We start from the raw sequence: 13792 nt of genomic DNA on the forward strand, positions 1-13792 counted from the left end.
GTCTTTCTTCATCTGATCTATTTGCTGAAATTATTTTATTTCCACAAATCACCCAAAAAAGGAACCATATGAAGAAACCGGGGATGTTGAGGAAGCATTCTCATGCTGCGTGAGATTCACTGCGGATAATTCTCTGCTTTTCAGCAACGGTTCATGTGTCACTTATATCCTGGCCAAGTGGCCACGCCAAAGCAATCACAATGGCCGCTACGGCGCCAAAAATGTCATCTGAGGGGAAGAATGGCAGGAGAAGCAGGACGGTGCTAATGTTACTGATCCACGCTCATCACGGATAACTGCTCTTTGGTGCTTTTTAAAGTAGTAAAGACTTTTATGCACTTTATTTTTTTTAGGTTGCTTTCCTTTAGTTTATCTGACCTAATTTATCTGTGTTTCCTCTCCAAAATCCTTTTTAAAGAATTGTTTGCTCGCTTAGAATCCCCCTTGGCTCCAGTGATCAATTGGGGGTGTCTTTGTGGGGGTGGTTGAGTATTTGGGGCAGGAGGGGAAAAAGGAAAAAAAAAATGACACAAAAGAATCTGTTTTTCTTCTGAAAACCGCTAGTTTTGCTGCTGCAGCCGTCCTCGGGTCAGTCCAGTTCATATCTGGTTTCTATTAACAATCCCCAGCTGACTGTGTACTTATGAAAAGGCCCGTTAACTCATTCCTGGTCTCCCTGCACTGCTGGGCTTCAGGAGAATTTGCCCCGTCGATACGGAAACTACAGCAGCCGGAATCTGGGTTCCAGGACGGCGGCGAGATGGCCGGCGCACCTTGATCGGAGAGTACCACTTGCGGAGCTCGCGCGGCTTGTGCATGCCGTTGTTGAGGGTGCGGACGAAGGGCTGTTCGAACTCCTGCTCCGGCATCTTCACGCGAGCATTCTTGGCCTTCTCCAGCTTGGCGCCCTCTTCAGTGGAACCCTTCTCTCCCCAACGAACCTCGATGTGAGACACACACATTTCCTGAAAAGGCACACTTGCAACAAAACCAGTGAATTGTGGGAGCCACCTGAATTTTTGGGGAAGTGTTATCAGTTAATTGCACTGATGTCATCGCAGCTGATAGCTGTTAGTTGCGTGGACAATGGACAGTGGAAGACTGAAGGAAAATCAATGTGTCTGTGAGCCATGCGGCAGATAAGCCATAATGTGATTGATGGGGTACAGTATGTGGACTCAGCCTGAAATTACTATATGGAGCAATCTTGCAGGATTACAACCCACGGGGAAGGCTGTAGATTACAGTAGGTGTCATTTTGGTGGCAGGCATGAACTGGGTGGCACCATACAGGGGTCAATGTGTGTACTGTTGGAGTACAATGCAGTATATGTATTCATGTTTCAACAAAGCAAGGCCATTTAAATAGCGTACAGTATAGCACAGTCATGGACGGGGAGAGAAAACAGTCTATTGGCTGCATATATTGCAGCTGTGATGGTGAAAATGTGTGGAGAGTAAATCACGGCTGTATGTTGTACTGAGGATGGTCTGTAGCTTTGGCAAGATTAAATGCTGCACTGAAGTCCCAATAGCATAGGAGCTAAATCATAGCTGTGTTGAAGTTACACTTTAGCTTTGGGGGGTGGGGGCGGGGGGAGGGGGGTGTTGAAGATTGTAGTACAGTTTTGGATGTAGTGAAAAGTGTTTTATAGCACTGTCAGAAACAAAAACTACAGTAAGGTGTTAATATGGTTGAGCGATGATTCCTCTGTAACTCCTGTGAAATGATTATCTGTTATTGCAAGGACTGGGGCCGTTATCCTCTCCCCCCCTGACTCACTTCCATTCTCTTAATCCCACCAACACCACGGCCCCCGTAATAGGAAGCATCCACCGTGGGCCACTTTTTTTTCGGAGCCTCGTCGTCTTCATCCTCCTGGAGGCCATAAAAAGAGAGAGGAGAATTTCACATGCTGGCTGAAAAGTCAGACCTGAGGCGTTCTACCACCTGGGCCCGATCCTCGTCTCTGATTGCTTGAACTCAGTTTGGCAGCGTTTGCAATGCTGTGACTTATTTTCCATGTTTGAATAGAGCAGAGCTGAGATCCCCCCCCCCACCCAATGCCCACAGATTCCCCTAAAGACTCTTCAATATATGGCCTACATCAGACCTTGGGATGTGGTCTACTTTACTTCTCTGGAAGTAATTTAGGCTGGAGGGCAGTTTAGGGTACGTGCTCCTCAGCCTTGAACGAGGAGCTGGACCACAACTGAGGCCCCTTCTTCCATGTACAACAGCATCTCCTCACAGGGATGCACAGGATTAAACAGAGTTTTCTGTCTCTTCACTGATTAGCCCTTTGTAGCTGAGACAGAAGAGCTCATCCCAAAGTCTTGTCTCGCTACAAACAGTTATATTAGCATGAATCCATGGTCAAATCCTGTCATCACATTCTGACACATCTGACTTGAAGAATGTTCTGTGGTTTTGGCACAATGAGTAGAAATTACATGTGACGACAATTAATCAGTACTGGAGGTTTTTGGATCCTAACCAGTAGTACTTATAGTAGAAGCTGAATTATTTCCATAATTTAAAGAGATATTAAGAAATGTCTTAATACTCTGCCAGTGTCAATGTAAATGTATATCATTCTCCATGTTTTTTCCAGCTGGGTGCTGGTCAAGGGTCTTTCTCGGAATAGATTATTGCTTCTTTGATTGGATTAGTCTGTCTGGCATATTGTCAGTCCCAGCACACTGGTGTTTTCAGTGGGATGCTTCAACAACAAATGGTTGCGCAAATTGGCTTAATGGCTACTTCCCTAACAGGAAAACACATCTCCACTCCTCGTATGAATTTTCTCGGGAAATTGAAAGTTATGTTTTGTTTTAGGTATTTCTAGTGTTTGTCGATCCAGGCCCTTGATCATCCTCACCTGACTGGCCCGTAAATCACAGCTCAGCAGAGCCCTTTAAAACCTCCCAGCAGACAAATCCCATGAAATTTCCACCCTGTGGGAGTGAAGGAACGGTGTATCCAGGAAAGCTATAATCTTTAACAGGCGATAAAGTCAGGCCGGAGGATAAGGGCAAATTCGAATAAATGAAAGGACAAGAGTTTACAGAGTGTTAGAAACATGTGATGTTATTTTCTTGATAGCCAAATTTGTAATGTGTAGTTTGAAATCCTTCCCTTTTTTTCCTTGAAGTGATTGTTGACTTGAAGACTACGGGATCTTAGAAAGCATGCATGTGACTTGTGGCATTTCCTGTTTTCATGACCAGGCTCCAGCAAAAGGAAACAGAGAAGGACAGAGTCTGGCTTTCCTTTGCAGCTGGAAACAATACCGACTACTTTCAATATTCCTATGAATATTCTTCTCATATTCTGCTTTTATCTGATATGGGAGTGTCAAGTGTTTTTTTTTACTTTCTGGTAAATCCAGAAAATCATCCATCCATTATTTTAAGCTGCAATTTAACATGGATGGATTTCTTGTTTGCTGTTCTACAATTATAACATAATTTTTGAATGACAAAGCCATGAAAACACAGTTGATCATCTATCCAAATACAATTTAAAGAGCCAGGTGCAATCAATGTTGAATTTTCTATATGCAAGTTCCAGTAACAATTTATTAAGGCAATATTTTTAATATTTTAATTACTTATAAGCATATTCATAATGCACTATAATGCAGTAATAAAACATTATAAACATAGCTATAAATATCTATAAAAAGGCATAATACATTATAGCCATGTTTATTATGCTTTTATCCTTAATGCTTATACCGACCATTATAATGCATTATAAGGGCATCTAAAGTGCATTGTAGATGAAAGCTTCATAGAGCAGTCATAATGCATAATAAACATGGTTATACTGTGTTATGCCTTTTGGTAAATATTTATAGCCATATTTATAATGCTTAATAAATGCATTATTATTTGGTATAAATGTGTTTATAGATACTATACAAAAAATTGGTAAAGTGTTACCCAACTTTCCGATTTGCTACCATTGATTCTTCACTGATAAACACCCTCCTGTTATGTTTGTAGCATCCAGTAATTCCTTGTCGGTTGTGTATATTCATTGGTGTGTCAATGTGACACATTTTATGTTGGCATTTATTGTGACTGGAGGTAAAAATAAATTTTGATTTATTAATTTTGCTTGGGTTTCATTTTTATGGGTTGAAAAGTATTAAAACTGAAATCTGGTAAAATATTTATGCACTTCGGGTTTAAGGCTGTGAATGTGGGTGGAATATCTTCATGAGAGTATCAAAAAAAGTGAGAATTTGGATTCAAAGTATGCAGTCAGTGGGTCAGATTTGGAAGCAGTTACGTTTATTGTCTGTGTGAGTTGTAGACTGGATTTTTGTTTGGAATAAGTTAATAAGCGACAGCTTCCGTCCAGGAGAGATTTTCCCAAACACCTGTTGTTATAGCAGCATACAAAGGGAAGGGAGGGAAGACGCACAGTCCTCAGACCGCTGTAGGCCTGCATTGTAAGACCAGCATTGTTCAGGGGAAGGTTTCTGTCACTTGCCCAAGGCTCAGTAGTAACAGCGTTATAAATGCAGTTGTTTGTGCAATACTGTTCGGTGGAAACTGGTCATGCTGGCACATTTAATGGTGTTTGGAAGCTGCTGCTATTTTTTTAAAGCGGAAAGAATTTAGTGGGGGGGGGGACTCAATTTTTGTTGGGTTGGATGTTTTCCTCTTAGTCTGTTTACCTCGAAGAAGTTATGATAATGCTTGGTTGTGGTCCAGTGTCCATGAAGATCATAGGAAGATACCTAACAGGGCAGTTTCATGATTTCTGAGCTATGTGCCATGTTGAGACACTAAATATGTTCTACCTATGGTTTATAATCTCAGTAAAACTTAGCTTAAGGCCATGTTTTAGTCATTTATGAAAGCATTCATAACAAATAATATTGTTTTCATAAAGCATTATGAATACGGATATGAATCTTTATCAAAAGGCATAACACATTACAGCCATGTTTATTATGCATTATGAATGCTTTATGAAGCTCTCCCCTATAATTCACTGTGGATACCATTATGATGCATTATAATGGTCAGTATAAGCATTAAGGGTGCTTTGTACTGCATTATAGATGAGAGCTTCATAAAGTATTCGTAATGCTTAATACACATGGCTATAATGTGTTGTGCCTTTAAATAAATATTTATAGCCATGTTAATAATGCTTTATGACTGCGAAATAATGCATTATGAATATGTTTTTAAATGACTAAAAACAAAGCCTTAAGTAAAGTGTTATCATAATCTCTTCATAAAATATTTAAACCAATTTTTATTGGTCCAGCATGTGACAAATGACAGATCAGCTGTTAAATCTTTCAGGAATGACATGTAATATAAATAAGTGATTTTGAATATGCTAACTTTACCATAAATAAAGCAGGGAAAATAATTAAAGCGTTTGCTTTTTCCTGAATAAATAAAGCCTGTGTTATACAAGACTTCAGTTCTTTAGCACAAAGTTCTTTTTAAGAGCAACATCTGGGAAGCTGGGACATTTCAGCTGCCTACTGCACAGTGTAGTGCTTCATATGTGAAGCTGGGACCTTTCAGCTGCCTACAGCACAGTGCCGTGCTTCATATGTGAAGCTGGGACGTTTCAGCTGCCTCCAGCACAGTGCAGTGCTTCATATGTGAAGCTGGGATGATTCAGCTGCCTACAGCACAGTGCCATGCTTCGTATGTGAAGCTGGGACGTTTCAGCTGCCTCCAGCACAGTGCAGTGCTTCATATGTGAAGCTGGGACGATTCAGCTGCCTACAGCACAGTGCCGTGCTTAATATGTGAAGCTGGGATGTTTCAGCTGCCTCCAGCACAGTGCAGTGTTTCTTACCGAGCTGTCTTCCACCACGGGAGGAGGGGGCTCATGGATGATCTGTTGGAAGAAGGCCAAGCATAAGAGACAAGCCTGCTCACACCAACATGTTACGACACTTGTTTCCCCTGCTGCGGAACCCGGCCTACACTTTTTATATTAGCATGTGACATGGCCTGAGTAATGGTTTAAATGTGTTGCCAGAAGTGCAGGGCTACACAAAAACACATGACTGAGGAATTGTTTTTTTCTCCTTCCCGGTCGTTTTTCTCCTTATTTACAAGGACGACATAGCGGCCTAAAGTCTGTGCCCCATCTGGATGGTTTCCGAAACTGGAGGAGACGCATTGGGCCTCACAGGGGGCCGGAATACAGCCCTCTGCAGTACCACACAAGTCGTGAAGCATCCTGCTCTTTCTGCTTTCTTTGTTTATTATCCTTGCATAGCGTGTATGTAAAGTAAAACGTCCAAGTAAAGAATTATGAGAGAAGTCGAGAAAAGCAGCTTAGGAGAGAGCACTTCCTCTTAGGAAAGGAACAGGACTGTTGGATCTGCAGGTTATCAGCTTGTGGCTTTCTCAATTAGCCCATTGATGCTAAAATTAGCCGGTTGATACTAATATAAGCAACACTTCTGCCTCTTAGTGCCAATGCTCAGGTTAAACTTAAGGTGTTAAACGTGACTTTATACATTGTGGTTGACATGCTGGATATAGCTGCCGGTTTACAAAGTCGTGTGGAAATGTCTTTGTTTTTTTCCGAGTGCCAGAATAGTAGAACTGATGTTCATGTCTATTTCCTACAGCGACGAATCCTGACCTCCCTAAATAATCCTGGAGAAAGGCTTCTTATTAAATCTGATATTAGTTGCGGCCTGGAAGATAATGCGCTCGGTTTTCCCAATTGGGGGAGTCTCGTTTTCACTGGGAGAGACGTTCTCCTTTATGGTCGTTTGCTCATGCACCTCAAGGGTAATGGAGTGACTTGGAAGGCAGTCGTCCCCCAGGCGACTGACGTCGTGGTGAAAATGGATAGCGGCATCGGTGGAATGCCGCGTGCAGGCCTGCGACCCACCGGCAGACCCCTCCGGGGATCTTCACGATTCAGCTCCCCACCCTGTCCCTCGCTCGCTGTTCCCTTTTTGAGACATGCCTTCCAGCCCCCGCTGCCCATCCAGCACTGACTTCAGCCTTTCCGTTTCCTGAACTCGACGACGGGGTGATCCAAAGTAAAGAAATCTGGAGTTTGGATTTGATCTCTCTAACGCTGCTTCTCTTTCTTGTGTTTTGAATCTGAATTTCCTTAGTGTTTTGATGCCTGATCAAGTTTCCCAGATAGTGCAAAACAATATTTTAGTGACAACCTCATGTTATCGCCACCTTTGATGTCCGCTGACGCCAGGCTGAGTATTTTCCAAAAGCTGTTTTCTCATAGTTAGAATTCAGCCTTTTCGGCCATTGATGTAATTCAGCCTTTTCCTTACTCGGAGTCACAAAAATAGGTGTAGAAGCTTTAGAGTAGACAGCCATTTTGTTTGAGTGTGCATAACAGCATTTGATTTTACAAGTAGTTACAAGTAGTAGATTTTGTGGCACAAAGCAGTTTTTTGATGCAGAGAAATTGACTCGATGAGGTACTGAACGGGTGCAGAATTAGCCAGGAAAATCAGTCCTCAAATTACTTTTTCAAAATCTAAAGATAACTTGCAAAATTGCTTGATATTAGACGTTGCCATTGTAACTTTCTGCTCTTTCTTTAAAGATACATCCTTTTTGAAGTTTGCAAACTTGTTTGCTGGATTCCCCAAACGTGCCCCTTGTCGCGGAATTCTACGACCCACTTACCACGGTGCAGCACAGAGGCCAGAACCACCAGAGCAGACCCAGAACCAACAGGAGCATCAGGATGAGAAGAGCAATGGCCAGTATGGTCCCGTCAGACTGAGGAGGGAGGGGGGCAAAGAAGGGCCAGTAAGCAACACAGATATATTTTCTACCACCCCAGTGAAGTATCTGGTTACTGTCTGTGTAGCTAAAGAGGGCAGTTCAGTCAGATGTATAGGTCAGAGCTAAAGGTGTTCCTTATGAATAGTACACTTTAAGGCCGGAACCCTCAGAAACCACCCATGACACTTAATCTGCTCTGCGCGTCTCAAATGAGTCCTGAGTGACACGGAGGCTGCGAGGCTCAGCGAGTGCTTCTGCAGGGAGACGCCAGGCCGGCCTGATGACCTGGCCCTCCGATCGGCCGGCTTTTACTCACGCAGCCCACGGTGCTGATGGTGACCGAACTGGAGACGAAGCTCAGGCCGTTGTTCATGCTGACGTCCAGGGAGGCTGACCTTAAGCGAGAAGAGGGACATGGAGGAAGACGATGAGTCAGCGTGGGCACCTGAAACAGGCAGGAATTGGCACATTGGAAGAGCCTCTGCACAGTCTATATTAGACTCACGTTCCAACTTCATGGAGTGCTGGAGCAGGGCAAAGGAGATAGGTATCCATGACGACCAGGGGCTTTTTCACTGGTGGGGAATATGGAAGAGAAGTGAAAGTTATTCATTTTGAAGGCTGACACACAGCAGCACAACAGAAAGTGTCCTCTGCATTTAATAGCTAGGTGACATGGCAGGGGCCAGCGAATTCAGCACCTGGGAGGCAGTGCTTGGCGGGGGGGGGGACCTTGCTGGTGGCGGATTTGAAGAAGCAACCTTTTGATCATACTGTAAGTGCACTTTCGCTATGGTGCCTAAATGGATTAGGTGGGAGGTGTTTATTAAGGGAGACTTCTTCATCAAATGAAATGACGGAGCAAAACGAAATGTGGCTGTTGAGAAATCAGCGTTTTCTCTCTCCTCCTCGGAAAGAGAGGTTTTCACTTATTTCTCCCTGTTTATTCTGGCCTTGGTGGAGCTCTGGGGATGCAGACACCAACTGTCTGTGATTGTTTGTTTTTTTTATATATATATATTCGTAAAAGGCCATCCTAAAGGGTGGAGGAAAGAAGGAGCGTAGAACACACTGGGAGATGAACAACCCCCACTGCCAGCACACACTCTGGGCCAAAGAAAAGCTTTGTCAGAAATCCCACTCTCAGAGCACAACTGGGACTGCGGGGCGGCGGTAGCACTTAAAGGCTTTCTTTACGAGGAGAGGGCAGAGCGGAGTTATCTCGCAGTGGGAGGGAAATAAACCCACCTACTTGCGAATTTACCCTTTTGCTGGCTCCTCACCTCATTGCGCTTCACTATAATCGGGGAATGGCTGGATTAATTATCAGAGTGTTGATGTGTGTTTACGTCAGTGGAGTGTTATAGACCTTCCATGTCAGACAGCCAGAGGGTCATTTCAGGGTACAAGGTGATGTCTGTCATCACTGGGCAGCATCTAGCACTCGTGCTTCTCAGAATAGTCTTGATTCATACTTGTGATTTAGGGCAAGCTAAATGCTTTGGATTTTCACTCGTTACTTTGCTGCGAGATGTTTCCTTAGACCAAGGGTGGCGAACCTGATCCATGGAGAGCCGCTGTGGGTGCGGGTTTTTCGGATGGCCTCTCAATCAGCCAATAACAAAGCAGTGGTTCTCAGCTCCAGTCCTGGGGACCCACTGTTATTGGCTGATTGAGAGGTCATCTCAAAGTTCCCTCCTCCTGCCTTAGATGGCAATTCAGCAGCTGAACACATGCAGCCCCCCCCCAGCTCTTCCCCTACGGCTTCCTTACGGCTCCCTAATGTGTGTCCCAAGTTGACCTCTGAGCATGGGCTGATTGTTGGGAGTGCCTGTATGCGTGTTAGGGGAGACGGCGGTCTCTATGGAGACTGGGCTAGCAGAGCCTGTGCTATGTTGGTGGGCTACACAATAGCATCCCAGTGCGCTTGGATCCCAGGCCCAGGACCACAGCGTGCACATGTCCAGGAAAAATCACAGCCTATTTAGAAAACTTCCCATCATCCTTAAAAATGGCTGCTGCTTCTGCATAAACAAAAGCCATCAGACTGTGGGGAACATCCTGTATACTTCATGTACCTTCACGTATATAGATAATTAGCAGTGTGTACCTTGTGAAATGCCTGCTCTTAACCAAAATGTCTGAGTCACTCATGCAAAGTTTCACAGCTACCCGTCCGCTGTATGACTTTAACGACGGTTTCCTTGCTCAGCATCGATGTTTACGACACCATATTGGTTTGAAACTCACCCTGAGCTCTTTGCCAACTGATTAATTCGAGTCCAATGATGTTTCTTTGTCCAAAAAAAAACTCTTTCAAATGCCTTTTGAAATATTCTTGCAGTGTCAGCGCTATGCCTGTTGTTCTGCTTGCCGTTAATGCAGAAGGAATGTTCTAAGATATGGCTAGGGAGTGGACCTTCACACCTGACTGGAATAGATCACACCAAGAACTAAACATCACTCTTTTGTAATACAATCTTAATCTTTCTCTAGTTCGTAATTTGGAGCTGGATTCATGACCTCTTCATTTTTTTAGTGCACCGACATCCACAGCTCTGCAATCCCATTAGTCAGCAGGAAAACGTCCAGCATATGAGCTGAGAAGCTTGTAAAACGTCTGAAACTCTCAGAGGACCTCAGAAGTCCCTCCAGGGCTCCAGTTCCATCACTGTATCGTATGCTTGATACTATTATTTAATTCCCCCATGTTTCTTGTGTTCAACTCCCCAAGAAATAAAGGAAAATACCCTCAGAAAAGATTACATAGCATATATAACATTGTAAGAGGTTATGCCCATTTGAAAGTACAGTACTGTGCAAAAGTTTTAGGCTGAAAAAGAAAACGATTAAATTATGTGTAAAACTATGATTTCATGTCTGTCAAAATATATTAATATTCCAAAGCACGTCCAAAAGTCACCCAGTATTTGCCAGTGACCTTATAATTTATCCGTTAACTTGCTGACTTGACCACCCACATACCATGTTGTGGTCAATATTTCTTCAATATCTCATCGATCACATCATTTAACTAATTAACTTAATTAATTAAGAGAGCTGGTGGTGAAATTTAAAGAAGAGATAGATTAGCTGAGGTGCCCCTGAGAAGAGGTTTGGAAGCAAAGCAGTTTTCTTCTAGCCATCCAACAAGATATCAGTAACTTTTTGGGGAGCACATTCTTATTACTTTATATTTATTTGCATATATCCATCCATCCATCCATCCATCCATCCATCCAATTTCCAAACCGCTTATCCTACTGGGTCATGGGGGGTCCGGAGCCTATCCCGGAAGCAATGGGCACGAGGCAGGGAACAACCCAGGATGGGGGGCCAGCCCATCGCAGGGCACATTCACACACCATTCACTCACACACACACCTACGGGCAATTTAGCAAGTCCAATTATCCTCAGCATGTCTTTGGACTGTGAGGGGAAACCGGAGTACCCGGAGGAAACTATTTGCATATATTTTAACATTAAATTGTTTTTTGGTGCTAAATATATACTTGCTAATCAGATAAATAGCTTCCTTGGACTGCCTAAGTATTGCACAGCACCGAATGTCATTTTAGATCCATCCACGGTTTCTGAATACCTTGATTTCTTGGACCAGGATAAATACGATAACATATTTATTAAACGTTCCCTCTTTAAGGAGATGAATTACATAAAGTTATCTTGTGGTTGTGGAGGTTCTATTTCCCTACATTCCATTAAAATGGAGTTTGTGTGCTACTTTTGTCGTAGTGTGTCGCCTTCTCTTGCTTATGGTGAGGAGAAGGAGGAGCATGCGGGTCTCCACTTACTGACGGTGACGGTGTCATTGATGCGGAAACTGCACAGGACCTTCTCGACGTTGCGAGTGTGCAGGAATCCATTCCCTCTCACCACCACCTCAAAGGACTCTGCATGGAAGCACAAAAAGTTGTGCCGTGACAGATCGCGACCAGAGCAAGATTCAAACTGGATTATAGAAGCATACAGAGATTTAATCCTGAAAAATCAACCAATCAACAACTTGCATAATGAAAGTGAGGTTTCGATTGGAAGCCTCCTACAGTACCAGTCTCATCCAGGGACCAGCAGAACAGCTAACGGTTTTGTGAACTTAAAGTCATTGTGACTTGTGAGAAATACCTTGCTGGACTCGGCAGCCTACTCAGATTGTGTAAGGAAAGTCTGAAGCTCTCAAACTTTACCTGAATATGCAGAACAGCATTAACTTTCACAGAATTTTAGAAGCTACTTAACTAAATGCCAGAAAACATCTGCAAACCAATTTCCATGTTTCAGTAAGATTAGCATGTTTATTGCCTTGCATGTTTATTGCAGCTCTGCGGGTGCCTGGTGTACAGATATGTATTCAGAAAACAATGTTCCACATTTTCGCCTTATTTTGCTGCTTTGCAAGGGCTTAGAAACTTTACATGATGTGGCCAAAAAAATCCTTTAGCCCAAACTATATCATGCAACTATATGAACCCCATGTGAAAATGTTATTAAATCAGGTGATTGCAGCACAACTCATGTGGGAACCATTTTCACAGGGGACTTGGGGATCCAAAATGTTCACATACCTCCCGCACAGATACTGGAGGGCTCCGCTGCCAGGATCTCGATGCAGGACTTCTTTAGGATCTAAAGACAGGATATAGAGGAAAAACCTGAGGTAAGAATATGGCTTCAGCCTGTCTTCATTATTTGCTGGCCAATTGACTATTTCTATGGAACAGGGTTTTTGCTCCTTCCTGGCCCTCTGCCAGACAGTCCACTTTTTTGCTCCCTCCTGGCTCCCTGCCAGACAGTCCACTTTTTTGCTCCCTCTTGGCTCCCTGCCAGACAGTCCACTTTTTTGCTCCCTCCTGGTTCCCTGCCAGACAGTCCACTTTTTTGCTCTCTCCCAGCTCCTGGCAGGAGCAAAAACATGGACTGCCTGGGGGTCCCTGAGGACCAAGTTGGGAAACACTGCCCTAGAAAATCAAAGGTTCACAGTATTTCGTGGCAGTATTTTGTGTTTTCTAAGCTTCGTACAGCTCATGGAAATTCACTGAGACCAAAACAAAACAGAGCAGGATTCTGCCATGCCACGGACTTCCCAGAGCTGGTATGTAACATTCTCCATCTTGCCATACCATTTGTTTGCTGTGACAGTTTCAGCACCCTCATCCAGCAAGGTATGCGGAGTTTAAAGGGAGGCCTGACTGATTTACCATCAGTGCCCCATTTACTTTAAAGGTAGTCAAGACCTTCCAATGTGCTGCTAAGAAGTACCAGATGGCTGTCAGCTGTTCAGACCTAAACTACATCCAAAGCCCAACACCTGAACACAAGATGCTCGTATTATTGTTAGTGGATCGCTCAAGTGGCACCGTTTCTCGAAGTAACATTTTCACATTCGTAGACGCTGATATTTCACTGGAGCAAGTTAAGGACCGTGATAGGTTCCTGGCCTATAAGCTGGGTTCCTCCTTAAAATAAACTATGAAATAAATACAGTCGGCAATGGCAACAATGGAATGAAGAAATGGCACTGATTACATTTAGCGCTGCACACCTGTTTCATACTGTCCGGCATGCTTAGCATCGGGAATTGTTGAGTTAAAAGCACAGCACTGATTTATTGGGTGTCTCTGTTTCCAAATATCCATCTATCCATACATCTTCCAAAGGCTTCACCAGTACAGGGTGGTAGTGTTGGCCTGGGGTTCATCCTCAGGGACACAGGGAACAAGGCAGTGGGACACCCTGGATGGGACACCAATCCATCGCAGGACACATAGACAAACAAACACGCTCAAACACACTATGAACAACTGAGACACCCATTAACCCAACTTAGGTCTGCAGGAGGAAACTGAAGGAGCCAGAGGAAACCTTTAAAAACCCAGCCTGCACCTATTAGATGTACTGAAAGGGAAATATAGCTTTCAGAGCTGCCAAGTAGCACATCATATGTACCCAATAACTCCACAAATAAAGGTTTTAAGGGCTGCTTCACTCATGCTGCTGTGAAGG

At 43.7% G+C, this 13792-nt stretch overlaps 1 protein-coding gene across 2 annotated transcripts in view; it reads right to left on the minus strand.

Annotated features, from left to right (window-relative positions):
• Window positions 1-13792, minus strand: part of LOC125712068 (anthrax toxin receptor 1-like) — a 36231-nt gene that overhangs the window by 7651 nt on the left and 14788 nt on the right. For both annotated transcript variants that reach the window (XM_048981711.1, XM_048981704.1), the window contains exons 9-16: window positions 12355-12415; window positions 11584-11682; window positions 8276-8345; window positions 8087-8165; window positions 7669-7764; window positions 5843-5884; window positions 1784-1879; window positions 774-941 (exon numbers count right to left, since the gene is read on the minus strand). In XM_048981711.1, coding sequence (XP_048837668.1) covers window positions 774-941; window positions 1784-1879; window positions 5843-5884; window positions 7669-7764; window positions 8087-8165; window positions 8276-8345; window positions 11584-11682; window positions 12355-12415 — 711 coding nt within the window. The remainder of the gene's footprint in view (window positions 1-773; window positions 942-1783; window positions 1880-5842; window positions 5885-7668; window positions 7765-8086; window positions 8166-8275; window positions 8346-11583; window positions 11683-12354; window positions 12416-13792) is intronic.

The sequence above is a fragment of the Brienomyrus brachyistius genome, chromosome 2, assembly GCF_023856365.1.
Source record: "Brienomyrus brachyistius isolate T26 chromosome 2, BBRACH_0.4, whole genome shotgun sequence".
Lineage (NCBI taxonomy): Eukaryota > Metazoa > Chordata > Actinopteri > Osteoglossiformes > Mormyridae > Brienomyrus > Brienomyrus brachyistius.